Consider the following 27430-nt stretch of genomic DNA (forward strand, 5'->3'; position numbering starts at 1 on the left):
CACAGGCTGTGACGTGGTAGTGGGCTGGGTGAGGAGGTGTGTGCCTCCAGCACTGCCCAGGCACAGGCTGTGTGAGCAGTGGGCTGGGTGAGGAGGTGTGTGCCTCCAGCGCTGCCCAGGCACAGGCTGTGTGAGCAGTGGGCTGGGTGAGGAGGTGTGTGCCTCCAGCGCTGCCCAGGCACAGGCTGTGTGAGCAGTGGGCTGGGTGAGGTGTGTGCCTCCAGCGCTGCCCAGGCACAGGCTGTGTGAGCTGTGGGCTGGGTGAGGAGGTGTGTGCCTCCAGCGCTGCCCAGGCACAGGCTGTGTGAGCAGTGAGCTGGGTGAGGAGGTGTGTGCCTCCAGCGCTGCCCAGGCACAGGCTGTGTGAGCAGTGGGCTGGGTGAGGAGGTGTGTGCCTCCAGCGCTGCCCAGGCACAGTCTGTGTGAGCAGTGGGCTGGGTGAGGAGGTGTGTGCCTCCAGCGCTGCCCAGGCACAGGCTGTGTGAGCAGTGGGCTGGGTGAGGAGGTGTGTGCCTCCAGCGCTGCCCAGGCACAGGCTGTGTGAGCAGTGGGCTGGGTGAGGAGGTGTGTGCCTCCAGCGCTGCCCAGGCACAGGCTGTGTGAGCAGTGGGCTGGGTGAGGAGGTGTGTGCCTCCAGCGCTGCCCAGGCACAGGCTGTGTGAGCAGTGAGCTGGGTGAGGAGGTGTGTGCCTCCAGCGCTGCCCATGCACAGGCTGTGTGAGCAGTGGGCTGGGTGAGGAGGTGTGTGCCTCCAGCGCTGCCCAGGCACAGGCTGTGTGAGCAGTGGGCTGGGTGAGGAGGTGTGTGCCTCCAGCGCTGCCCAGGCACAGGCTGTGTGAGCAGTGGGCTGGGTGAGGAGGTGTGTGCCTCCAGCGCTGCCCAGGCACAGTCTGTGTGAGCAGTGAGCAGGGTGAGGAGGTGTGTGCCTCCAGCGCTGCCCAGGCACAAGCTGTGTGAGCAGTGGGCTGGGTGAGGAGGTGTGTGCCTCCAGCGCTGCCCAGGCACAGGCTGTGTGAGCAGTGAGCAGGGTGAGGAGGTGTGTGCCTCCAGCGCTGCCCAGGCACAAGCTGTGTGAGCAGTGAGCAGGGAGAGGAGGTGTGTGCCTCCAGCGCTGCCCAGGCACAAGCTGTGTGAGCAGTGGGCTGGGTGAGGAGGTGTGTGCCTCCAGCGCTGCCCAGGCACAGGCTGTGTGAGCAGTGGGCTGGGTGAGGAGGTGTGTGCCTCCAGCGCTGCCCAGGCACAGGCTGTGTGAGCAGTGGGCTGGGTGAGGAGGTGTGTGCCTCCAGCGCTGCCCAGGCACAGGCTGTGTGGGCAGTGAGCAGTGGGCTGGGTGAGGAGGTGTGTGCCTCCAGCACTGCCCAGGCACAGGCTGTGTGAGCAGTGGGCTGTGTGAGGAGGTGTGTGCCTCCAGCGCTGCCCAGGCACAGGCTGTGTGAGCAGTGGGCTGGGTGAGGAGGTGTGTGCCTCCAGCGCTGCCCAGGCACAGTCTGTGTGAGCAGTGGGCTGGGTGAGGAGGTGTGTGCCTCCAGCGCTGCCCAGGCACAGGCTGTGTGAGCAGTGGGCTGGGTGAGGAGGTGTGTGCCTCCAGCGCTGCCCAGGCACAGGCTGTGTGAGCAGTGGGCTGGGTGAGGAGGTGTGTGCCTCCAGCGCTGCCCAGGCACAGGCTGTGTGAGCAGTGGGCTGGGTGAGGAGGTGTGTGCCTCCAGCGCTGCCCAGGCACAGGCTGTGTGAGCAGTGGGCTGGGTGAGGAGGTGTGTGCCTCCAGCGCTGCCCAGGCACAGGCTGTGTGAGCTGTGGGCTGGGTGAGGAGGTGTGTGCCTCCAGCGCTGCCCAGGCACAGGCTGTGTGAGCAGTGAGCTGGGTGAGGAGGTGTGTGCCTCCAGCGCTGCCCAGGCACAGGCTGTGTGAGCAGTGGGCTGGGTGAGGAGGTGTGTGCCTCCAGCGCTGCCCAGGCACAGTCTGTGTGAGCAGTGGGCTGGGTGAGGAGGTGTGTGCCTCCAGCGCTGCCCAGGCACAGGCTGTGTGAGCAGTGGGCTGGGTGAGGAGGTGTGTGCCTCCAGCGCTGCCCAGGCACAGGCTGTGTGAGCAGTGGGCTGGGTGAGGAGGTGTGTGCCTCCAGCGCTGCCCAGGCACAGGCTGTGTGAGCAGTGGGCTGGGTGAGGAGGTGTGTGCCTCCAGCGCTGCCCAGGCACAGGCTGTGTGAGCAGTGAGCTGGGTGAGGAGGTGTGTGCCTCCAGCGCTGCCCATGCACAGGCTGTGTGAGCAGTGGGCTGGGTGAGGAGGTGTGTGCCTCCAGCGCTGCCCAGGCACAGGCTGTGTGAGCAGTTGGCTGGGTGAGGAGGTGTGTGCCTCCAGCGCTGCCCATGCACAGGCTGTGTGAGCAGTGGGCTGGGTGAGGAGGTGTGTGCCTCCAGCGCTGCCCAGGCACAGGCTGTGTGAGCAGTGGGCTGGGTGAGGAGGTGTGTGCCTCCAGCGCTGCCCAGGCACAGGCTGTGTGAGCAGTGGGCTGGGTGAGGAGGTGTGTGCCTCCAGCGCTGCCCAGGCACAGTCTGTGTGAGCAGTGAGCAGGGTGAGGAGGTGTGTGCCTCCAGCGCTGCCCAGGCACAAGCTGTGTGAGCAGTGGGCTGGGTGAGGAGGTGTGTGCCTCCAGCGCTGCCCAGGCACAGGCTGTGTGAGCAGTGAGCAGGGTGAGGAGGTGTGTGCCTCCAGCGCTGCCCAGGCACAAGCTGTGTGAGCAGTGAGCAGGGAGAGGAGGTGTGTGCCTCCAGCGCTGCCCAGGCACAAGCTGTGTGAGCAGTGGGCTGGGTGAGGAGGTGTGTGCCTCCAGCGCTGCCCAGGCACAGGCTGTGTGAGCAGTGGGCTGGGTGAGGAGGTGTGTGCCTCCAGCGCTGCCCAGGCACAGGCTGTGTGAGCAGTGGGCTGGGTGAGGAGGTGTGTGCCTCCAGCGCTGCCCAGGCACAGGCTGTGTGGGCAGTGAGCAGTGGGCTGGGTGAGGAGGTGTGTGCCTCCAGCACTGCCCAGGCACAGGCTGTGTGAGCAGTGGGCTGTGTGAGGAGGTGTGTGCCTCCAGCGCTGCCCAGGCACAGGCTGTGTGAGCAGTGGGCTGGGTGAGGAGGTGTGTGCCTCCAGCGCTGCCCAGGCACAGTCTGTGTGAGCAGTGGGCTGGGTGAGGAGGTGTGTGCCTCCAGCGCTGCCCAGGCACAGGCTGTGTGAGCAGTGGGCTGGGTGAGGAGGTGTGTGCCTCCAGCGCTGCCCAGGCACAGGCTGTGTGAGCAGTGGGCTGGGTGAGGAGGTGTGTGCCTCCAGCGCTGCCCAGGCACAGGCTGTGTGAGCAGTGGGCTGGGTGAGGAGGTGTGTGCCTCCAGCGCTGCCCAGGCACAGGCTGTGTGAGCAGTGGGCTGTGTGAGGAGGTGTGTGCCTCCAGCGCTGCCCAGGCACAGGCTGTGACGTGGTAGTGGGCTGGGTGAGGAGGTGTGTGCCTCCAGCGCTGCCCAGGCACAGGCTGTGTGAGCAGTGGGCTGGGTGAGGAGGTGTGTGCCTCCAGCGCTGCCCAGGCACAGGCTGTGTGAGCAGTGGGCTGGGTGAGGAGGTGTGTGCCTCCAGCGCTGCCCAGGCACAGGCTGTGTGAGCAGTGGGCTGGGTGAGGAGGTGTGTGCCTCCAGCGCTGCCCAGGCACAGGCTGTGTGAGCAGTGGGCTGGGTGAGGAGGTGTCTGCCTCCAGCGCTGCCCAGGCACAGGCTGTGTGAGGAGTGGGCTGTGTGAGGAGGTGTGTGCCTCCAGTGCTGCCCAGGCACAGGCTGTGTGAGCAGTGGGCTGGGTGAGGAGGTGTGTGCCTCCAGCGCTGCCCAGGCACAGTCTGTGTGAGCAGTGAGCAGGGTGAGGAGGTGTGTGCCTCCAGCGCTGCCCAGGCACAAGCTGTGTGAGCAGTGGGCTGGGTGAGGAGGTGTGTGCCTCCAGCGCTGCCCAGGCACAGGCTGTGTGAGCAGTGGGCTGGGTAAGGAGGTGTGTGCCTCCAGCGCTGCCCAGGCACAGGCTGTGTGAGCAGTGGGCTGGGTGAGGAGGTGTGTGCCTCCAGCGCTGCCCAGGCACAGGCTGTGTGGGCAGTGAGCAGTGGGCGAGGAGGTGTGTGCCTCCAGCGCTGCCCAGGCACAGGCTGTGTGAGCAGTGGGCTGGGTGAGGAGGTGTGTGCCTCCAGCGCTGCCCAGGCACAGGCTGTGTGAGCAGTGGGCTGGGTGAGGAGGTGTGTGCCTCCAGCGCTGCCCAGGCACAGGCTGTGTGAGCAGTGGGCTGGGTGAGGAGGTGTGTGCCTCCAGCGCTGCCCAGTCATAGGCAGTGTGAGCAGTGGGCTGGGTGAGGAGGTGTGTGCCTCCAGCGCTGCCCAGGCACAGGCTGTGTGAGCAGTGGGCTGGGTGAGGAGGTGTGTGCCTCCAGCGCTGCCCAGGCACAGGCTGTGTGAGCAGTGGGCTGGGTGAGGAGGTGTGTGCCTCCAGCGCTGCCCAGGCACAGGCTGTGTGAGCAGTGGGCTGGGTGAGGAGGTGTGTGCCTCCAGCGCTGCCCAGGCATAGGCAGTGTGAGCAGTGGGCTGGGTGAGGAGGTGTGTGCCTCCAGCGCTGCCCAGGCACAGGCTGTGTGAGCAGTGGGCTGGGTGAGGAGGTGTGTGCCTCCACCGCTGCCCAGGGACAGGCTGTGTGAGCAGTGGGCTGGGTGAGGAGGTGTGTGCCTCCAGCGCTGCCCAGGGACAGGCTGTGTGAGCAGTGGGCTGGGTGAGGTGTGTGTGCCTCCAGCGCTGCCCAGGCACAGGCTGTGTGAGCAGTGGGCTGTGTGAGGAGGTGTGTGCCTCCAGCGCTGCCCAGGCACAGGCTGTGTGAGCAGTGGGCTGGGTGAGGAGGTGTGTGCCTCCAGCGCTGCCCAGGCACAGGCTGTGTGAGCAGTGGGCTGGGTGAGGAGGTGTGTGCCTCCAGCGCTGCCCAGGCACAGGCTGTGTGAGCAGTGGGCTGGGTGAGGAGGTGTGTGCCTCCAGCGCTGCCCATGCACAGGCTGTGTGAGCAGTGGGCTGGGTGAGGAGGTGTGTGCCTCCAGCGCTGCCCAGGCACAGGCTGTGTGAGCAGTGGGCTGGGTGAGGAGGTGTGTGCCTCCAGCGCTGCCCAGGCACAGGCTGTGTGAGCAGTGGGCTGGGTGAGGAGGTGTGTGCCTCCAGCGCTGCCCAGGCACAGGCTGTGTGAGCAGTGGGCTGGGTGAGGAGGTGTGTGCCTCCAGCGCTGCCCAGGCACAGGCTGTGTGAGCAGTGGGCTGGGTGAGGAGGTGTGTGCCTCCAGCACTGCCCAGGCACAGGCTGTGTGAGCAGTGAGCAGGGTGAGGAGGTGTGTGCATCCAGCGCTGCCCAGGCACAAGCTGTGTGAGCAGTGAGCAGGGAGAGGAGGTGTGTGCCTCCAGCGCTGCCCAGGCACAAGCTGTGTGAGCAGTGGGCTGGGTGAGGAGGTGTGTGCCTCCAGCGCTGCCCAGGCACAGGCTGTGTGAGCAGTGGGCTGGGTGAGGAGGTGTGTGCCTCCAGCGCTGCCCAGGCACAGGCTGTGTGAGCAGTGGGCTGGGTGAGGAGGTGTGTGCCTCCAGCGCTGCCCAGGCACAGGCTGTGTGAGCAGTGGGCTTGGTGAGGAGGTGTGTGCCTCCAGCGCTGCCCAGGCACAGGCTGTGTGAGCAGTGGGCTGGGTGAGGAGGTGTGTGCCTCCAGCACTGCCCAGGCACAGGCTGTGTGAGCAGTGGGCTGTGTGAGGAGGTGTGTGCCTCCAGCGCTGCCCAGGCACAGGCTGTGACGTGGTAGTGGGCTGGGTGAGGAGGTGTGTGCCTCCAGCACTGCCCAGGCACAGGCTGTGTGAGCAGTGGGCTGGGTGAGGAGGTGTGTGCCTCCAGCGCTGCCCAGGCACAGGCTGTGTGAGCAGTGGGCTGGGTGAGGAGGTGTGTGCCTCCAGCGCTGCCCAGGCACAGGCTGTGTGAGCAGTGGGCTGGGTGAGGTGTGTGCCTCCAGCGCTGCCCAGGCACAGGCTGTGTGAGCTGTGGGCTGGGTGAGGAGGTGTGTGCCTCCAGCGCTGCCCAGGCACAGGCTGTGTGAGCAGTGAGCTGGGTGAGGAGGTGTGTGCCTCCAGCGCTGCCCAGGCACAGGCTGTGTGAGCAGTGGGCTGGGTGAGGAGGTGTGTGCCTCCAGCGCTGCCCAGGCACAGTCTGTGTGAGCAGTGGGCTGGGTGAGGAGGTGTGTGCCTCCAGCGCTGCCCAGGCACAGGCTGTGTGAGCAGTGGGCTGGGTGAGGAGGTGTGTGCCTCCAGCGCTGCCCAGGCACAGGCTGTGTGAGCAGTGGGCTGGGTGAGGAGGTGTGTGCCTCCAGCGCTGCCCAGGCACAGGCTGTGTGAGCAGTGGGCTGGGTGAGGAGGTGTGTGCCTCCAGCGCTGCCCAGGCACAGGCTGTGTGAGCAGTGAGCTGGGTGAGGAGGTGTGTGCCTCCAGCGCTGCCCATGCACAGGCTGTGTGAGCAGTGGGCTGGGTGAGGAGGTGTGTGCCTCCAGCGCTGCCCAGGCACAGGCTGTGTGAGCAGTGGGCTGGGTGAGGAGGTGTGTGCCTCCAGCGCTGCCCATGCACAGGCTGTGTGAGCAGTGGGCTGGGTGAGGAGGTGTGTGCCTCCAGCGCTGCCCAGGCACAGGCTGTGTGAGCAGTGGGCTGGGTGAGGAGGTGTGTGCCTCCAGCGCTGCCCAGGCACAGTCTGTGTGAGCAGTGAGCAGGGTGAGGAGGTGTGTGCCTCCAGCGCTGCCCAGGCACAAGCTGTGTGAGCAGTGGGCTGGGTGAGGAGGTGTGTGCCTCCAGCGCTGCCCAGGCACAGGCTGTGTGAGCAGTGAGCAGGGTGAGGAGGTGTGTGCCTCCAGCGCTGCCCAGGCACAAGCTGTGTGAGCAGTGAGCAGGGAGAGGAGGTGTGTGCCTCCAGCGCTGCCCAGGCACAAGCTGTGTGAGCAGTGGGCTGGGTGAGGAGGTGTGTGCCTCCAGCGCTGCCCAGGCACAGGCTGTGTGAGCTGTGGGCTGGGTGAGGAGGTGTGTGCCTCCAGCGCTGCCCAGGCACAGGCTGTGTGAGCAGTGGGCTGGGTGAGGAGGTGTGTGCCTCCAGCGCTGCCCAGGCACAGGCTGTGTGGGCAGTGAGCAGTGGGCTGGGTGAGGAGGTGTGTGCCTCCAGCACTGCCCAGGCACAGGCTGTGTGAGCAGTGGGCTGTGTGAGGAGGTGTGTGCCTCCAGCGCTGCCCAGGCACAGGCTGTGTGAGCAGTGGGCTGGGTGAGGAGGTGTGTGCCTCCAGCGCTGCCCAGGCACAGGCTGTGTGAGCAGTGGGCTGGGTGAGGAGGTGTGTGCCTCCAGCGCTGCCCAGGCACAGGCTGTGTGAGCAGTGGGCTGGGTGAGGAGGTGTGTGCCTCCAGCGCTGCCCAGGCACAGGCTGTGTGAGCAGTGGGCTGGGTGAGGAGGTGTGTGCCTCCAGCGCTGCCCAGGCACAGGCTGTGTGAGCAGTGGGCTGGGTGAGGAGGTGTGTGCCTCCAGCGCTGCCCAGGCACAGGCTGTGTGAGCAGTGGGCTGTGTGAGGAGGTGTGTGCCTCCAGCGCTGCCCAGGCACAGGCTGTGACGTGGTAGTGGGCTGGGTGAGGAGGTGTGTGCCTCCAGCGCTGCCCAGGCACAGGCTGTGTGAGCAGTGGGCTGGGTGAGGAGGTGTGTGCCTCCAGCGCTGCCCAGGCACAGGCTGTGTGAGCAGTGGGCTGGGTGAGGAGGTGTGTGCCTCCAGCGCTGCCCAGGCACAGGCTGTGTGAGCAGTGGGCTGGGTGAGGAGGTGTGTGCCTCCAGCGCTGCCCAGGCACAGGCTGTGTGAGCAGTGGGCTGGGTGAGGAGGTGTCTGCCTCCAGCGCTGCCCAGGCACAGGCTGTGTGAGGAGTGGGCTGTGTGAGGAGGTGTGTGCCTCCAGTGCTGCCCAGGCACAGGCTGTGTGAGCAGTGGGCTGGGTGAGGAGGTGTGTGCCTCCAGCGCTGCCCAGGCACAGTCTGTGTGAGCAGTGAGCAGGGTGAGGAGGTGTGTGCCTCCAGCGCTGCCCAGGCACAAGCTGTGTGAGCAGTGGGCTGGGTGAGGAGGTGTGTGCCTCCAGCGCTGCCCAGGCACAGGCTGTGTGAGCAGTGGGCTGGGTGAGGAGGTGTGTGCCTCCAGCGCTGCCCAGGCACAGGCTGTGTGAGCAGTGGGCTGGGTGAGGAGGTGTGTGCCTCCAGCGCTGCCCAGGCACAGGCTGTGTGGGCAGTGAGCAGTGGGCGAGGAGGTGTGTGCCTCCAGCGCTGCCCAGGCACAGGCTGTGTGAGCAGTGGGCTGGGTGAGGAGGTGTGTGCCTCCAGCGCTGCCCAGGCACAGGCTGTGTGAGCAGTGGGCTGGGTGAGGAGGTGTGTGCCTCCAGCGCTGCCCAGGCACAGGCGTTGTGAGCAGTGGGCTGGGTGAGGAGGTGTGTGCCTCCAGCGCTGCCCAGTCATAGGCAGTGTGAGCAGTGGGCTGGGTGAGGAGGTGTGTGCCTCCAGCGCTGCCCAGGCACAGGCTGTGTGAGCAGTGGGCTGGGTGAGGAGGTGTGTGCCTCCAGCGCTGCCCAGGCACAGGCTGTGTGAGCAGTGGGCTGGGTGAGGAGGTGTGTGCCTCCAGCGCTGCCCAGGCACAGGCTGTGTGAGCAGTGGGCTGGGTGAGGAGGTGTGTGCCTCCAGCGCTGCCCAGGCACAGGCTGTGTGAGCAGTGGGCTGGGTGAGGAGGTGTGTGCCTCCAGCGCTGCCCAGGCATAGGCAGTGTGAGCAGTGGGCTGGGTGAGGAGGTGTGTGCCTCCAGCGCTGCCCAGGCACAGGCTGTGTGAGCAGTGGGCTGGGTGAGGAGGTGTGTGCCTCCACCGCTGCCCAGGGACAGGCTGTGTGAGCAGTGGGCTGGGTGAGGAGGTGTGTGCCTCCAGCGCTGCCCAGGCACAGGCTGTGTGAGCAGTGGGCTGGGTGAGGTGTGTGTGCCTCCAGCGCTGCCCAGGCACAGGCTGTGTGAGCAGTGGGCTGGGTGAGGAGGTGTGTGCCTCCAGCGCTGCCCAGGCACAGGCTGTGTGAGCAGTGGGCTGGGTGAGGAGGTGTGTGCCTCCAGCGCTGCCCAGGCACAGGCTGTGTGAGCAGTGGGCTGGGTGAGGAGGTGTGTGCCTCCAGCACTGCCCAGGCACAGGCTGTGTGAGCAGTGAGCAGGGTGAGGAGGTGTGTGCATCCAGCGCTGCCCAGGCACAGGCTGTGTGAGCAGTGGGCTGGGTGAGGAGGTGTGTGCCTCCAGCACTGCCCAGGCACAGGCTGTGTGAGCAGTGGGCTGGGTGAGGAGGTGTGTGCCTCCAGCGCTGCCCAGGCACAGGCTGTGTGAGCAGTGGGCTGGGTGAGGAGGTGTGTGCCTCCAGCGCTGCCCAGGCACAGACTGTGTGGGCAGTGAGCAGTGGGCCAGGAGGTGTGTGCCTCCAGCGCTGCCCAGGCACAGGCTGTGTGAGCAGTGGGCTGGGTGAGGAGGTGTGTGCCTCCAGCGCTGCCCAGGCACAGGCTGTGTGAGCAGTGGGCTGGGTGAGGAGGTGTGTGCCTCCAGCGCTGCCCAGGCACAGGCTGTGTGAGCAGTGGGCTGGGTGAGGAGGTGTGTGCCTCCAGCGCTGCCCAGTCATAGGCAGTGTGAGCAGTGGGCTGGGTGAGGAGGTGTGTGCCTCCAGCGCTGCCCAGGCACAGGCTGTGTGAGCAGTGGGCTGGGTGAGGAGGTGTGTGCCTCCAGCGCTGCCCAGGCACAGGCTGTGTGAGCAGTGGGCTGGGTGAGGAGGTGTGTGCCTCCAGCGCTGCCCAGGCACAGGCTGTGTGAGCAGTGGGCTGGGTGAGGAGGTGTGTGCCTCCAGCGCTGCCCAGGCACAGGCTGTGTGAGCAGTGGGCTGGGTGAGGAGGTGTGTGCCTCCAGCGCTGCCCAGGCACAGTCTGTGTGAGCAGTGAGCAGGGTGAGGAGGTGTGTGCCTCCAGCGCTGCCCAGGCACAGGCTGTGTGAGCAGTGAGCAGGGTGAGGAGGTGTGTGCCTCCAGCGCTGCCCAGGCACAGGCTGTGTGAGCAGTGGGCTGGGTGAGGAGGTGTGTGCCTCCAGCGCTGCCCAGGCACAAGCTGTGTGAGCAGTGGGCTGGGTGAGGAGGTGTGTGCCTCCAGCGCTGCCCAGGCACAGGCTGTGTGAGCAGTGGGCTGGGTGAGGAGGTGTGTGCCTCCAGCGCTGCCCATGCACAGGCTGTGTGAGCAGTGAGCTGGGTGAGGAGGTGTGTGCCTCCAGCGCTGCCCATGCACAGGCTGTGTGAGCAGTGGGCTGGGTGAGGAGGTGTGTGCCTCCAGCGCTGCCCAGGCACAGGCTGTGTGAGCAGTGGGCTGGGTGAGGAGGTGTGTGCCTCCAGCGCTGCCCAGGCACAGGCTGTGACGTGGTAGTGGGCTGGGTGAGGAGGTGTGTGCCTCCAGCGCAGCCCAGGCACAGGCTGAGCACCGAGCTGGGTCTCTCACCAGCTCTCGCTAATGATTGGCTGAGTAGTGCGTGGTGGGCGGGGCTGTATAAACGTGCTACATGACGTCAGCATGCAGTGGGTGCGGAGAGATCATGGCGACGGAGCCCGAGGTGTGCGGTCTGACCGACCAGGCGGCCGAGAGCGCCTGCAGTGACCCGCATCCCACCACCAAGGTCAGCACAGGCCGGCAGTGAGCGCAGAGTCACCTGTGCGTGGGTCACAGGGCGCGATCTGGGAATGCGTCACCCTTAATAGCTCTGTGTCTCCCTGTCTCCCTGTCTCCCTGTCTCCCTGTCTCCCTGTCTCCCTGTCTCCCTGTCTCCCTGTCTCCCTGTCTCCCTGTCTCCCTGTCTCCCTCTATGTGTCTCCCTCTGTGTGTCTCTCTGTCTCTGTGTGTGTGTGTCTCTCTGTCTCTGTGTGTGTGTGTCTCTCTGTCTCTGTGTGTGTGTGTCTCTCTGTCTCTGTGTGTGTGTGTCTCTCTGTCTCTGTGTGTGTGTGTCTCTCTGTCTCTGTGTGTGTGTGTCTCTCTGTCTCTGTGTGTGTGTGTCTCTGTCTGTGTCTCTGTGTGTGTGTGTGTCTCTGTGTGTGTGTGTGTGTGTGTGTGTGTGTCTCTCTCTGTGTGTGTGTGTGTGTGTGTGTGTGTGTGTGTCTCTCTCTCTCTGTGTGTGTGTGTGTGTCTCTCTCTCTCTGTGTGTGTGTGTGTGTGTGTGTGTGTCTCTCTCTCTCTGTGTGTGTGTGTGTGTGTGTGTCTCTCTCTCTCTGTGTGTGTGTGTGTGTGTGTGTGTGTCTCTCTCTCTCTGTGTGTGTGTGTGTGTGTGTGTGTCTCTCTGTGTGTGTCTCTGTGTGTGTGTGTGTCTCTGTCTCTGTGTGTGTGTGTGTGTCTCTCTCTGTGTGTGTGTGTGTCTCTGTCTCTCTGTGTGTGTGTGTGTCTCTCTCTGTCTCTCTGTGTGTGTGTGTGTCTCTCTCTGTCTCTCTGTGTGTGTGTGTGTCTCTCTCTGTCTCTCTGTGTGTGTGTGTGTCTCTCTCTGTCTCTCTGTGTGTGTGTGTGTCTCTCTCTGTCTCTGTGTGTGTGTGTGTGTGTCTCTCTGTGTCTGTGTGTGTGTCTCTCTCTCTGTCTCTGTGTGTGTGTCTCTCTCTCTGTCTCTGTGTGTGTGTTTCTCTCTGTCTCTGTGTGTGATCACACACCTGTTCTTAATATGCCAGTGATTTAGGGACGTGTCTGTACATGCAGCGACCATCCATAGAAACATATGGGAATGTACTTTTATATGAACACATTTCTCATACAGTTGAGACTGAGCCCCCTAAAGTGCCTTGGTGTACTCACTGATATCATTAGGCCTTTGGGGGAAGAGGTATTTGACTACCTTTATTATAGAATGGAAATGTTGGTTGTGTTTGAGAGGTGATTTAGGTGGAGTGCTTTCTGAGACAGGGGAGGGGGGATCCCAGGATGGTCAGATAGGATATCTGCAATTGAAAGCTGAGTCCACTGTGACAGTCATGTCTGAGGTCATCTCCTTTCAGCATAGACTGGTCATTGTACATGTGGTTTATCCACATGTATCCAGCTTAGCGTAGTCAATTATCAGTCAACTATACAATTGTATACAATTTTAGAGGTACAAGAGCTTATGTATTTAGGACACATGTAAATTGCTGGTCAACACCCCTTACCATTCTTCCTGGAACACGTTGGCAACCGTCCTTAAAGTGAAGATGACACTGCTGGTGAAACACCTGATGTGCAGCAGGTAGAGAGGGGGATATTTCTACACAACGCAGAGCAGGATTACTACACAGGGACATCTTTTTTACGAGTCTGTAAAATATATATATATTATTTTTTTTTATCCTTTTCTTTAGTAAATAATTGACTTGGTTTATAGGATACGTTCATGGTTTTTAAGCATGAAGGAGCAGTGTTTCAAGATATTGTTTCAATATCCACCCCACACACACACACCCTTATTTACTGGCTACTCCCTTATCTTTATTTTCCCAGTAGCTCTGACACCTTTCTCAAGGTGCAAGCATGAAATACTCTATTATTAAACAGCCATATAATATTGTTTAGTAATATAGGTAGGGTGACCAGATTTTCAAAAGTAGGAACCGGGAAACCTTAAATTAATAATACAACTAATTATTTCACATAAAAAAAATATAATATTTATCTTGCGTCGCCATTTATGCCATTGTTGATTTATTTAAGTTTCCTAACATAAAACAAACTCTCGAGTTTAGCAAAATGACTTTATATAACCTTCTTTTTTTTTTCCCCTGTGTTTTATTCTTAACATAACACTAACATGGCTTGAATATCAGTTATGTATCAAACTCCATGTTATCTCATGTTCTCTTTATACAAACATCATCTCCACACACGGCCCTTCACCCAATTACCCCCTCAGAAAACAGGGTTCTCACAATCTCCCACCACTCACTGTGCAGGGCATTACCATATTACATATACTGTAGTTTGTTTATTCTTTCACATAAAAACATTCAGTGTGTAATGTTACGGTTTTGTGTGAGATCAAACTGAGGGAAACAAAAAACCCGGGACAATTGAATGATTTTGGGAAAATTGACACAACACCGGAATGTTTAATGACAATCCGGGACTGCCCCAACCAAACCGGGATGTATGTTCCCCCTAAATATAAGATCCCGCCTCGTCAAACGCTGACTTTGCATTTGAATTTTTGCATGAATTGTTGCATGGAAAAATATTCTAATAAGGTAGTTGTGGAGGTCCTGCAGTTGCCACTTTGGAGATTGTAAATGTAATTGTTGGGTGGAGTAACTTCTCCTGAAATTTAACGAAGGACCTCTAATAACTAAATGTACCTGCTTTTGAATCTAGTAATATTTAATAAGATAACAAGACAGTACAGTTCAGTACAGGCAGTCCTCGATTATCAAACGGAATCCGTTCTGGAAGTAGCGTTGGATATTGAAACCGTTGTAAAGTGAGTCCCATGTTAATCAGTGGCGGCGAGCGTTGGATATGCCATTCGTTGTGAAGTGAAACGTTGGGTAGCGAGGACTACCTGTATGTGCATTTATTTAGCCAAAGTCTATGCGCCTCTCTTGCCCTCTCAGTGCGTCGCTGGTAATCTGTACATAGGCACTTGCAAACTCTGTGATGCTCCATTTCTTGCACTAATGTTTCTGCTTATGAATGTTATCCTCTTGTTTCTATCAATAGATGGATCAAACCAGTTGGTTCTTAGCAATGTGTTTTGTAATTTATTTATTTTTTGTGCGCTTTTTAATGCCTTCTCAGATTTATTTAATGTCCTATTTACTTACGACTGCTTAGTAACTCTGTTTTTGACCGTTTACCAACATCTTAGTGTTTTCTCATATGGGCATATGATGCGTCACAATGGGACCAAAACATTGACAGCTCATCAATATAAAGGATCATCCAAGCTGTGAGTGTTTGGGCTGATCTTTATAATCCGCAATACTGTGATTTATTGTTACAATACATCGCTGTACTAAAGTGACATTGCTTAAGTCAGTGCCCCTTTTTAGGGATTTATTTTTCTTCTCACCACCTCAAACAGGTAACCGCCCTCACCTTGCATTCCCTATCCCTCAAACGGGTAACCGCCCTCACCTTGCATTCCCTATCCCTCAAACGGGTAACCGCCCTCACCTTGCATTCCCTATCCCTTATGTTTGTCACCAATCTTTTCTCAAACGCTGGTGTTGGGAATTTTCTCAGCCAGAAGATGCTGGCTAGTGATCTAACTTGACATTTTAATGATCTGCAGAAGGTGTGTTTATTTACAGACTCCCATTAATCAGCAAACCTTTGTCCTGTAACTCAGGGGTGAGATTTTCTGGGGGAGGGGGCCCGGTGGTTACAGAGGCTCTTCCCCCAAAGCATTTAAATGCCGGGGGGGGGGGGGTTGAGGTGTGCGAGGCCTCTGCAACTGTCTCCGGCGGCTTGTGGCAACGTGGCGTCGTGACGTCAGAAGATGTCGGTGAACTGGTAAGGTGGGGGGAGAGCAGACGGGGGAGGGCGGCAGACTGAAAAGTTTACGCACCCCTGATGTAACTTCCATTCAACATACAAAAAATATGTGTGCTTTATTGGCACTACTGTAAGTTTGCAACTAATCTGAAATAAATCATGGTGCTTACTATATTGTTAATTGGTTGTTGACTATTTTCCCCCACTTATTCTTGTGTTCAAATTTCTTAATGATTTTCTTTTTAGGATTTCATGTTGCAACAAACCATGCTTCGAATAAAAGATCCCAAGAAATCCTTGGAATTTTACACGAAGGTTCTCGGAATGACGTGAGTTGAACAATTTCTTAATATGGCGTCAAGTCTTCATTGCTTGATGTTTGGTTGCACAGAATGGATTCAAATTGCATGTTAAAATGCTGATGTTTTGAATGTGTTTTTTTTTTTTTATATATATCTTTATTGAAATATATTTAGTTTGGAAACCTATATTGTCATGTACTTATATTATTGAAAAATAGATATACACACAGGAACATGTTAAGTGGATTCAGTGTTTCATTTAATACGATATACTTTGTTTACTTTATATACATTGGGTGACCAAACTCTGTTCTCAAGATCCACCAACAGGCCAGGTCTTAAGGATATCCCTGCTTCAGCACGGGCGGGAGGGGGAGAGATTAAGCTACCTTCTCGATACAGAATATCCTTAACCTTCTGAATGAGCCACCTGCCCTGAAGCAGGGATATAGAGTTTGGCCACCCCTGTTTATATACAATATTGTATGGACACGTTTATAGATATAGGGAAGATCTCCTGTTAGAAGTTGGCTTATCCTCTGGGAACCACATGTAGGGAACAGGAGGAGCTATTAATCTAAATAGATTTGTGATATTAGTGTGACACAGGGCAGCCCTTTTAACTAGGCTGCCTGGAAATGTCTATGTAAATACAAGAGTTGGGTCGGACAGACATACGAAGAGGTTAGAAAGTGCAAGGCAGAGACCAAATGATATTTTGAGCTCTTCCAAATAAGTGGGGTGAAGAGGGAGATAAAAGGGAACCATCAATAATGCCAACACCTCTCCGTTGTATTCCACTTGTAAATCATTCTTTCTTTCCATGGTAAGGGAGATAAGTAGCACTGGGATTAGATTTCCAAACGACGTATTTGGAAATGGATGTAAAGCTGTGCATGGTAAAACTGCAAACGGTAACTTAAATGCTCCCAATAAAAATTATTCCACCTAACGAAATATGGTACAGACCTAGAAGAAGTGACTGTTGCTTTCAGGCCTTTTGAAAGAGGGATTCACTATGCGCCAAGACTGAGTATCGCAACGCAATCCCGTGTGAGCTGCAAATAGTATGTGGCCGGTGATACAGGATCGTTCTGAATACCCCATAGTGAATGCCGGCCTTGTATCGAGACGCTATGTTTGGTTTTGTCGTCTGTAGGGTCATTTTTATAAGAATTAGAGTTGTACATTAACACTTCCCCAAAAAAAAGCAAGTTAAATGGTTTTAAATTTGATCATTTTAACGTTTTATAAAGTAATTGTCGTCTTTGTCTTAACCTCAGTCTTCTCCAGAAGTTTGACTTTCCTTCCATGAAATTCTCATTATACTTTGTGGGCTTTGAGGACAAAAAGGACATACCTAAAGACGTGAAAGAGAGGACAGCTTGGACGTTTTCACGAAAAGCCACAATTGAACTAACACAGTAAGTGGAATGGCTGTGTTGCACACTCCGCGCTGTAGACGTATGTTCACAGAGGTACACAATTTGGAAACGTTTATAATGTGAAATTATAATAAGGCTTTATTGTGCCTTTTCATCAGGAAATTTATCCAAACACAGGGGGGGGGGGGACAAAGCTTCTATTTACTTGGGAGTATTTCTAGTGAAACACTATGCAATAATTCACATCTCCCTTAGTCAAGCAGTTCTCGCAGCCCCAAACACATAGCATGCAATAAGCAGATATAAGCAGTCTTTTAAGAATGAAAGTCTTATCTGTTCCTTGTGGTTTGGAGGGAAAATCTTCACTGTTCCTGCTTCAGCTCCCTTGTCTCCAGGGTTGGTCAGCATGCAGGTTTAGAAGTTTTCCCTGTGTCTTGTAAGCAGCTCTGCTGTTTCTTCTGGCAGGGCTCAAGACTGTTGTGAGAGTCAAAGACAATCTCTGCTCTCTCTCCCAAGTTCAGCTCTCAGTCACAGCTAAGGAGTTCTCACTTCCTGTTTCAAAAGACAGGCTTTCTGAGCCATCTAATCAGGCAGGTGGTGTTTTGTTAATTGTTAATTGTTAATAACCACACTGCTGGATTAGAGGCACATTACCTGAACAGGGATAAGTCCCCTGTTACACGCGCACAGGAAGTGGAATGGCTGTATTGCACACTGCGCGCACAGGAAATGGAATGGCTGTATTGCACACTGCGCGCACAGGAAGTGGAATGGCTGTATTGCACACTGCGCGCACAGGAAGTGGAATGGCTGTATTGCACACTGCGCGCACAGGAAGTGGAATGGCTGTATTGCACACTGTGCGCACAGGAAGTGGAATGGCTGTATTGCACACTGCGCGCACAGGAAGTGGAATGGCTGTATTGCACAGGAAGTGGAATGGCTGTGTTGCGCACTGCGCGCACAGGAAGTGGAATGGCTGTGTTGCGCACAGGAAGTGGAATGGCTGTGTTGCGCACTGCGCGCACAGGGTGTGGAATGGCTGTATTGCACAGAAAGTGGAATGGCTGTGTTGCACACTGCGTGCACAGGAAGTGGAATGGCTGTGTTGCGCACAGGAAGTGGAATGGCTGTATTGCACAGGAAGTGGAATGGCTGTGTTGCGCACTGCGCGCACAGGAAGTGGAATGGCTGTGTTGCGCACTACGCGCACAGGAAGTGGAATGGCTGTGTTGCGCACTGCGCGCACAGGAAGTGGAATGGCTGTGTTGCGCACAGGAAGTGGAATGGCTGTATTGCACAGGAAGTGGAATGGCTGTGTTGCGCACTGCGCGCACAGGAAGTGGAATGGCTGTGTTGCGCACTACGCGCACAGGAAGTGGAATGGCTGTGTTGCGCACTGCGCGCACAGGAAGTGGAATGGCTGTTGCGCACAGGAAGTGGAATGGCTGTGTTGCGCACTGCGCGCACAGGAAGTGGAATGGCTGTGTTGCGCACAGGAAGTGGAATGGCTGTGTTGCGCACTGCGCGCACAGGAAGTGGAATGGCTGTGTTGCGCACTGCGCGCACAGGAAGTGGAATGGCTGTGTTGCGCAGGAAGTGGAATGGCTGTGTTGTGCAGGAAGTGGAATGGCTTTGTTGCGCACTGCGCGCGCAGGAAGTGGAATGGCTGTGTTGCGCAGTGCGCGCACAGGAAGTGGAATGGCTGCGTTGCGCGCTGCGTTGCGCACTGCGCGCACTAACATTTTTAAGCTGTATGTATATTCACATCTGGTAGGCTGCTAATGTAGATAAAGGTGCTCCGGAACTGGTAATGAGTACCAACACAAAACCAAATAATCAATGTAGCAAATTTGTCTCTCAAAGGGGTTTGTTTTTGCAACAAGTAAATTCACTTAAAAACCTACCACGCCTTAAAACAATACTGAAGTAGCTCCGTGTACCATCACGCATCAGTCACTGTGTTTGTGTACATATATTTGCATACAAAAACAATCCTTCTGAAAGCAGCCGGGTGACATCGGGTTTCCATTTGATGTTCCCTTGGAGCGGTGTGCAAAAAAATCTCCGTTCTGAGGTGGTCCTGCATAGATTTTACACGGCTGTTCTTGAAAATAGTGATAAAATATGCATTTTGTACATGTGTTGTAAGTAAAAGCGGGGTTGACAATCTTGTTGGCGCTTCTGTAATGTTAACGTAATAGTAGTTCTGATCCCTTGTTCCTGTAACTCGGAGTCCCAAGTATGGAATATTGATTGATTTAAATATTCTTGTCTGCTTTTTAGGCATAACAATAAGCCTATTGGACATGACATGAGTTTACTTTCGTCACACCCTGCAGCTCCTCTTGGTAAAGCTGCCGCCCCAAGTAGGAATACTCTGGTGGTTCTGTGATATCGTTATAACGGCAGTCAATGTTTTTTTTTTTTTTCAAAGAATTAATAATTAAAGTCGAGATATTGGGGGGGAAGCTATTTCCAGCTCTGGGCCCCCTCCACTTCAGGTGCCAGTATCCCTTCCTAGTTCAGTGCTGGTATTTAAATGGCCATCCAATAGGAAGCGGGAACGGGCTTCCTATTGGCTTGCGTGACACGGGCAGTTTGAGCAGCCATTTTGTTTGCCCTGGAGGGATTTAAAAAAAAAAAAAAAACTCCCGCTGTGATTGCTGCTATAAAATGGTATTCCTGTATCTTATATATATTCTGTGTAGCTCTGTTTTTTTTTTTTTTTCTCGTCATAGAGAAATGCTTGAAGCTTTATCTTACACTGTTGGTCGTCTTAGTTTCTCATATAATTATTAGCATGTCCGTCTCTCTCGTTTGGCAGCAACTGGGGAACTGAAAACGACGAGAAACCTTATCACAACGGCAACTCTGATCCTCGAGGATTCGGTATGTTGTAGTATCACATCACTTGTGACATCACATTCTCACTTGTGACATCATGTGAATCATGTTTTAGATTAGTAACTGCTAGGGTTGGGCAATAAATGCGTTATGCCGGTAATGCTGCGATAACACAAACCGGCAGTATGACAATTTGTCCAATCGGTGTATATCGCGGTATTGCGGTCTGCCTGCTCCACGCGTCTCCTTCCTGCTCCAGTATTCATTTTGTAACTCCTCCCTGCTTCTGTCTGGTGGTAAGGATAGGGCGGCTCAGACCATGAGGCAGTAGGTGAAGAACACCTCAATTCCTTTCCAATACCCTTTTTTTCCCTTACCTAAACCTACCAACGGAGATCCCCCGACCCCTCCCGTCCTTTAAATGAGACAAATCGAAATGTATTTGTTTCTACTTGCACCAGTTTTTATAATACAAATTGTAAACTAAATGCTTTAATAGGTGTCTTTTTACCAAACGGATAGTGGTGAAAAAGTTTATCGCCCAGCCCTAGTAACGCTACATTACGGGATGTTCATCTCTATTCATTTGCTACTGGAATAGAGATTATTCAAAAGCAGCTTAATTAGCAGCTGCACCTTCTGTAAATAAGATGTACAAAACTAACACAGAATATCTCTAAATCCAACATGGTGATCACGTGAATGTTCTTCTCTCGTACGGGAAATCTTCAATGTACCAACATTAAAAAAAAAAAAAAAAACTTCAGCAATTAATTGTTGAGATCAGTGGGAGCCAATAGGATCTACAAGTCCTCAGAATGGCCACATGCTATTATATTAGTTGTCGTGGGCAGAGAGTCTGATTTTGTGTCCCTGGTGCTTCGGCAGAAGAGATGTGGCAGCCGTGGGCACAGTTACACCTGGGGGAGGAGGCACCTCTGCCTGTGTCTCTGGTGTTCAGGCAGAAGGCATGTTGCAGCCATGGGCACAGTGACACCTGGGGGAGGGGTGAGGAGGCGCCTCTGCCACCCTCTGCCTGTGTCTCCCTGGTGCTCGGGCAGAAGGATGTTGCAGCTGTGGGTTGCAGCTTCTGCCTGTGTCTCCCTGGTGCTCGGGCAGAAGGATGTTGCAGCTGTGAGTTGCAGCTTCTGCCTGTGTCTCCCTGGTGCTCGGGCAGAAGGATGTTGCAGCTGTGGGTTGCAGCTTCTGCCTGTGTCTCCCTGGTGCTCGGGCAGAAGGATGTTGCAGCTGTGGGTTGCAGCTTCTGCCTGTGTCTCCCTGGTGCTCGGGCAGAAGGATGTTGCAGCTGTGGGTTGCAGCTTCTGCCTGTGTCTCCCTGGTGCTCGGGCAGAAGGATGTTGCAGCCGTGGGTTGCAGCTTCTGCCTGTGTCTCCCTGGTGCTTCGGCAGAAGGATGTTGCAGCCGTGGGTTGCAGCTCTCCCGTCCCTTCTGTTAGCTTCTGTATCCATGGTGCACTAATGAATACTGTGCTGCTCCTTCATACATTGGGTACTAATGATTAGCCTGGGATGATGGTATTTATCATCACACTTTCATTACGCAGCTGAAACAAGTCTAACATATTCAAAACGCAACAATAAATGTAGTTGGCTTTAAAAATAAATACACGCCCTTAAAGTAAATGCTTCATTTCTGAGTTTTATGTGAATGATGTTCTGATACTTAAGGTGTTCTCCCCCTTTAATTGGTTGATTATTGGTGGCATAATTATAACACAACAACTTGCAGAATAAGTTGACTGTACATTAGAGTAAAACATTATTATAACCTCATCATGAAACGGACTAGCGTTTGTTTATAATGGTTATAAAGATGGTTACATTGGAATAAAAGTCAGGTGCAGGTATTTAAAATATATATTGTCAATCCCCTTGTTAATCCCATTTAACGTGCCATAGCCGTTGTCTCCGTTCTAGTGTAGGATTGTCCCTATAAACCCCATCACCCCCTGCGTTACCTTTCTGTGTTCTCACCAGAAGGGGGCTTCATAACTATCATTACGTTGTTAATGAGGTGGAAGATAAAGGATTACCCCAGGGGTGGCCAACTCCAGTCCTCATGGGCCACTAATCGGTCGGGTTTTCCCTGCTTCAGTACAGGAGGTGCAGTCTTTGACTGAGCCACGGATTGAGCCATCTGTGCTGAAACAGGGATATCCTTAACCTGACCTGTTGGTGGCCGTTGAGGACTGGAGTTTGCCACTCCTGGATTATTATCCCATTCCGCTGTGAATTAAAGCTGTGAAACTTTTTTCTGCGCTTACCCTATAAAACGTGCCCTGGTCCTTCGTGCCTTAGTTAACGTGTTTGGCGTCTCGCTGCCTGCAGCTCACTTCACCCTCTTTTGGGAACGGGCGCTTACGATGTAAAGCTTCTCGGGTGTCTTTGGGAAAGCGTTGACTTTCATTACTCTGGTTTAGTGTCGCTAGCGTGTGTTTTATTTTGCTAGGTCACATTGGTCTGGCAGTCCCAGATGTGTATGCTGCATGTAAGAGGTTTGAGGAGCTGGAAGTCACATTTGTAAAGAAACCAGATGACGGTAAGTCAATCAATAATACAAAATAAGGCAATTGAGAATAATTACAAGGTTTTTGCATATTTAGATGTTTACTAATGTCTCTGGTGGTGGCAGCTGATTTAGTGTCTGTGTCTGTGTCTGTGTCTGGTGGTGGCAGCTGATTTAGTGTCTGTCTCTGTGTCTGTCTCTGGTGGTGGCAGCTGATTTAGTGTCTGTCTCTGGTGGTGGCAGCTGATTTAGTGTCTGTCTCTGGTGGTGGCAGCTGATTTAGTGTCTGTCTCTGTGTCTCTCTGGTGGTGGCAGCTGATTTAGTGTCTGTCTCTGTGTCTCTCTGGTGGTGGCAGCTGATTTAGTGTCTGTCTCTGGTGGTGGCAGCTGATTTAGTGTGTCTCTGTGCCTGTCTCTGGCTCATATTGTGGGAACTTATTACTCACCTTGTGTAGGTGAAAGATGAGTCAGCTAGTTCACTGTTTTTTTTAACACTGGTTGCATGCTCACATGTGACGGGACTTGATAACCCTTGACACAGGTGTGCGGTACACTAATTTGCATGTAATTTCCCAGAATCCCTGGCTGCAGTGGCAGCACTGTATGCTAAGAGATAATGGGGAAAGGCAGGGTTGCAGACCAGTCTGAGACATGTGAATGTGCTCCCAAGTTGTATTTTTTTTATTAGAACTGATAAAGCCGAAACATGCAGGTTAGTGCTGAAATGATCCGCTTTATGCTGTTTGGGGAGCCATCACAAATCTGTTTAATATTGTATGTATTTCTTTATTTATAAAGCGCCATTAATGTACATAGTGCTTCACAACAGTAATACACCTGACATAATAAGTAACTCATTATGGGAATAAGTGCTTCCGACATGAAAGTAACATTTATTCTGCTGCTGATTAGAGAATTGTTGTATTGAGCGCGCTGTCTCTCCACTCGACCTCCCCCCCCCCCCCTCTCTCACAGCTACCCGGTGTCACCCCCCAGCTCCCAATCTCCCGTGATCAGCGGGGCATACTCAGCAATACAAAAAAAACAAAAATAGGAGCGCATAAAAATGAAACCAGAAGAAACCAGAATTAATACATATATTTTTATCAAGAAAAATATTTCATCACACAAAAATACACATAATCCAACAATATAAAATTAACCTTGTCTAATATGACACAATAAGATTGCACAAGAGCCCTAGCCACATAGGAATAAGGGATATGAGCTCCCAAATGCACAACCCTAGTTGTAACAGGGAGGGAGAAGTGCTAGGAAAGCAAGATGTTAAAGATACAGACCTTAAGCACTACAATTCTCCTTTGTGCTCCTCGTGGCAGGCTGGGCTACAACAGCAACACAAACTGACCATCGTCACGGCCGTGCGTCGCTGCATAAGGACGTCACCAACGCGTTTCGTGTCACATGACACTTCATCAGGGCTTGGCCATAGACTCTCAGGCACTAATGTACCTCCCAATGGTTCCTATATTAACCAATAAGGAACCCTGTCTTGTTGCAGTTGTCTTATTGGTTAATATAGGAACCATTGAGAGGTACATTAGTGCCTATCTGAGAGTCTATGGCTAAGCCCTGATGAAGTGTCATGTGACACGAAACGCGTTGGTGACGTCATTACGCAGCGACGCACGGCCGTGACGACGGTCAGTTTGTGTTGCTGTTGGAGCCCAGCCTGCCAAGAGGAGCACAAAGGAGAATTGTAGTGCTTAAGGTCTGTGTATCTTTAACATCTTGCTTTCCTAGCACTTCTCCCTCCCTGTTACAACTAGGGTTGTGCATTTGGGTGCTCATATCCCTTATTCCTATGTGGCCAGGGACCTTGTGCAGTCTTATTGTGTCATATTAGACAAGGTTAATTTTATATTGTTGTGTGATGAAATATTTTTCTTGATAAAAATATATGTATTAACTCTGGCTTCCTTTGGTTTCCTTTTCATGCGCGCCTATTTTTGTTTTTTTTTTATTAGAGAATTGTGCTTCCATTGTACAGCAACTGGACCTCAGCACACAGGGATGTGTCTCATAGTATCGGAATGTACTACAGTTTGCTTCGTACGTGGTCGCCGGCTGAGGAGGTGCATTTTTGGACACGGTCTTTGGATGTGTATTATTATTATATTGCATGGTGTGTGAGGCAGAGTTCAGACTAGTAAAGGATATATCCATCTGCCATGTCCTGTGAGACACCTGCCTGAGGCTGTTTAACACCCACAGTAGTGATAAACTGCATAATCCTTTCTCATGGGGGCTGGGAATGGGATTAGTGCCTTAATTACTGAGAACACGCCTGTGTTTTGGGGTTTTGACGCTTCAGAGAAGAAGCTTTTGGACAATGTGTAATTTAAACATGAATGGTTATCTCAGACTGTGCTGCAATACTCACCCATAATACAATTACTAGCTACAGTAAGTACATTTACTGATTGTTTTATTTCTTTTTTGCAGGAAAAATGAAAGGATTAGCTTTTATTCAGGACCCTGATGGATACTGGATTGAAATTCTCAGCCCCAACAACATGCTGTCTATAATTTAGTATTCATTACGACCTCTGCAACGATTGTTTTTTTTTTTTTTTTTTTCTCTTTAGAGATTTGTATTACGACGTTATGTTTTTGTAAACTGTTCCAGGTTTTCATTTAGCCATCCGTGAGAGACGGGCTGAAAGACCTTCATGTAGCCACTCTTATCTTTTCTTAGATATGAGTGTTTTCTGCTTATTCGTTCAAGGTGCTTCTGGGAACGTGTTTTTTATTCATTACGATTCTCCTTAAACATAAACCATAGAGGCCCATTTATATAACATGAGGCGATTTTGATAAAATGAGTAGCATACAAATGAATAAGTCGATGTCTTGGCACTGCTAAGTTGACCAGAAAGTATAACTAAATGGTTTGGTAACGGGTTGCATAAGCAAAGCAATATGCATAGTAACATTGCCTGGGGGTGCTGCTACTTTAAAGTAAGTGTTGGTTGGTATTTTCTGTGGTGGTTAAAAAAAACAAAACAATTTCCTGAATTTTGGGAGGAATCAGAGTTAAGCTGGTTATCGATACGCGATCATTGGTTTTACAATCGTTTTTGAATGACCATATTGTGTGGTTATCGGGGAGAAGTTGGATCCTGATGATGGATCTCTTTGCACATGTAGTTAAAACTAGTTAAAAATAAAAATAAGCAAAATGTGAGCACTTGCTTTACAGATGTTACCCCTTAGCTGCCAGGGCTCTGCAAAGCAATACATTGTAACCCAATGTGGCAGTCACTGGGTTAATCTACACTGTCCTTTTCTTTTAACGCGACATCATGCTAGCTTTGCGCTAAAAGCTCTTGGTAAATTGTATGTGGCTAAAGTCAAGGAGCGGCTTGTCCCAGTTTTGTCGGTCCCCGGTGTCAGGGGGAGACTGCGAGTCATGCAACTTCTTGTTGCAGCCATTGGAAACATGGAGGATAATGGTTATTCCTCCTTTTACTGAAGCAGCCTGCTGTATGTTGCAGGGTTAATGATGCCTATAGCCTAGAGCAGGGGCGGCCCATTCCACTCCTCGGCCACCAACAGGTCAGGTTTCAGGATATGCCTGCTTCAGCACAGGTGGCTCAGTCTTCGATGGAACTTCCTGTGCTGAAGCAGGGATATCCTGAAAACCTGACCTGCTGGTGGCCCTTGAGGACAGGAGTGGGCCACCTCTGCATTAGTGGACAGTGTAGATGCCGCATTACCATGCAGTATCCGAGAACAGGGAAATGTGAATTAGTGCCTTACGGGAAGCACTTTAGTGTTTAAAGCCGCAGTTTGTGCTGATCGACTTTAATTTTTTGCTGTTTATTTTTAACTGATGCGTTTTTTCCAGGAGATATATAGGAATTTGAATGTTTTGGGAGGTTAAAATGAAGCTCTCCCCAGAGCTCATTGCCATCTAACGGTTACCATGGTAACGTTAGACGCTAGAGATCCTAACATTACAGGCGTTAAACTCCTAAAGGCTTCGGGGGTATTGCTTTTAGCCCTAGTTTATGGAACCGCGTTAAAGTTATCCTCAACTAGTTTGTAACTTCAAATAAATCAAGTTTCTGAAAAGGCTTCTGTTTCTTTTATATGGACAATGGCATGAGCCCAAGCATGTTTCCATCTCCTGTTCTTCTGTATCTGAGGGACTTAAGGGTGTTACTGTGATGATTCGGTGTGATGCTGGGGTGAGGTGTGGCATGGATTAGAATGGAGAACTTCAATCCACTAATGGGCTTGGTTTCTTACCGGAGCTTTTACACCCCTTTTGGTTGTGGGCATTTGCTTGTATATCTTCACACGTCCCCTATAATAAACGACGGCTTGCACATCTGCAGTTCCCTTTTATATAAACATCCACAATGCGCACACAAGTTATAGCAAATTAATGCCATAACAAAACATACCCGTTCGTGTTTCACATTGGGTCAGGGTGACTGGTTTAGCCGGAGGTTTCCATGCGGAGATGAGGACATTTCGGCAAGCTTCATTTCTTTCCCAACCTGATATGAACAAAAGCTTGAGGGAAGTGTTATAACGTGGCATGTTGTGACGGCAGGAGCAGCGTGGCACCCCAAATAACGGTTAAGCCTGCGTGCTGCTTCTGCTCCTCAAGAGGGTGACCCACTATAGGTTAATGTGCCGTCCTCCTATACATAATTTGGTATGTGGACACCTGTCTCCTGCACACACAAGATTACCAAAAAATAATGTCATCAGGTGGAGTGTATTGTCTCATACCAGAGGCGGCCATTACATGTATCGATCTAATCATACCTTTTGCAGTCATGATCATTAGCTGTGTAGAGACCACGTTTGTTGCAGTACTGTTTGTTTTTCACTCTCCTTTTACCTGCTTAGGATAATGTCCTGTTTACTCAGTTCTGTGAATGACAAAATGCCCAGCAACTCGAGCACTTACACAGCATCTCAGCTCTGACCTCTACAGACCTGTCCCACGCCTTGCTAAAATATTTGTATGAATGATTATTTTTGTGTTCGGATGGTGTGTGTGACAATACTCGCAAAAGTATTTACGGCCAATAAGTGCGTAATTTTTTTTTTTTTTAAGTGAAACTTCTTTTGCTGGCACCTACCAAAATTTCTCTTGCAGTGAATCGCCTTCATGGTGACGTAAGTACAGCCACAGAAGTGGCGTTGCTGCTGGCAGAAGAGGCCATTGGCGACGTCTGAGTTGGCAGCTCGGCGTGCATGCGCAGGAGCCATTATCCCCTTCCCAATGCGCCTGAGCAATAGCCGCTAGCTCGGCGTACCTGTGCAGAAGCAACACACGAGGAACTCCGTTACTATAAATATAGTCTTTAAAATAGCTGAAACGGTGTGTGCCGCGCATGGCGTTCTAAGTCATACTTCTTTGTTTTGGCACTGAAATTGTGTATTGATTGTTTTAGTTATAAATATTACCATCACAAATACAATTTCTGTGACAAAAGCCAGACGTTTCACTTAAAATGCGTGTGCATGGCGCAATTTTTTTTTTTAATAGGTATTTAAAAATGTTTTGTATTGATGTATATAGTTGTGCTATTAAAGATCCACTAATTAGTGAGGGTATTTGAAAGATCCAGAATAGGCGTGCAATAGAAGATTCCTGGCAAGCAGTTATTGCGACACGCGTTGTTTGAAGTTGCTAAACAGCACCTGGTGAGGAGGATCACTCATCTTTGAAACATCACGAGAGAGGACAGTGTGGGTGGTCTCCCTCGGCTGAGCGGAGGCTTTGTCTGCCTCCGAAAACAAGATCTTACGTGGTTCTACCACAGATGTT

General features: G+C 52.9%; 1 protein-coding gene across 1 annotated transcript; it reads left to right on the forward strand.

Annotated features, from left to right (window-relative positions):
* Window positions 1–10579: 10579 nt before the first annotated feature.
* On the forward strand, window positions 10580–25713 carry GLO1 (glyoxalase I). Its single transcript, XM_075598774.1, has 6 exons — window positions 10580–10737; window positions 14802–14884; window positions 16141–16281; window positions 19070–19134; window positions 21559–21648; window positions 24082–25713. Exons 1-6 carry the CDS (start codon window positions 10624–10626, stop codon window positions 24168–24170), a joined length of 582 nt encoding a protein of 193 aa, XP_075454889.1. The 5' UTR covers window positions 10580–10623; the 3' UTR covers window positions 24171–25713.
* Window positions 25714–27430: the final 1717 nt, after the last annotated feature.

This window comes from Ascaphus truei, chromosome 4 (assembly GCF_040206685.1).
Source record: "Ascaphus truei isolate aAscTru1 chromosome 4, aAscTru1.hap1, whole genome shotgun sequence".
Classification (NCBI taxonomy): Eukaryota; Metazoa; Chordata; class Amphibia; order Anura; family Ascaphidae; genus Ascaphus; species Ascaphus truei.

What these genes read in the sequence shown, in the direction of transcription:
- GLO1 (XM_075598774.1), top strand. Translation starts at nt 10,624, where the DNA reads ATGACGTCAGCATGCAGTGGGTGCGGAGAGATCATGGCGACGGAGCCC. An exon ending in ACGAAGGTTCTCGGAATGAC is followed by an intron (nt 14,885 to 16,140) that starts GTGAGTTGAACA and finishes TCTTAACCTCAG; the next exon opens with TCTTCTCCAGAAGTTTGACT. An exon ending in GCCACAATTGAACTAACACA is followed by an intron (nt 16,282 to 19,069) that starts GTAAGTGGAATG and finishes CTCGTTTGGCAG; the next exon opens with CAACTGGGGAACTGAAAACG.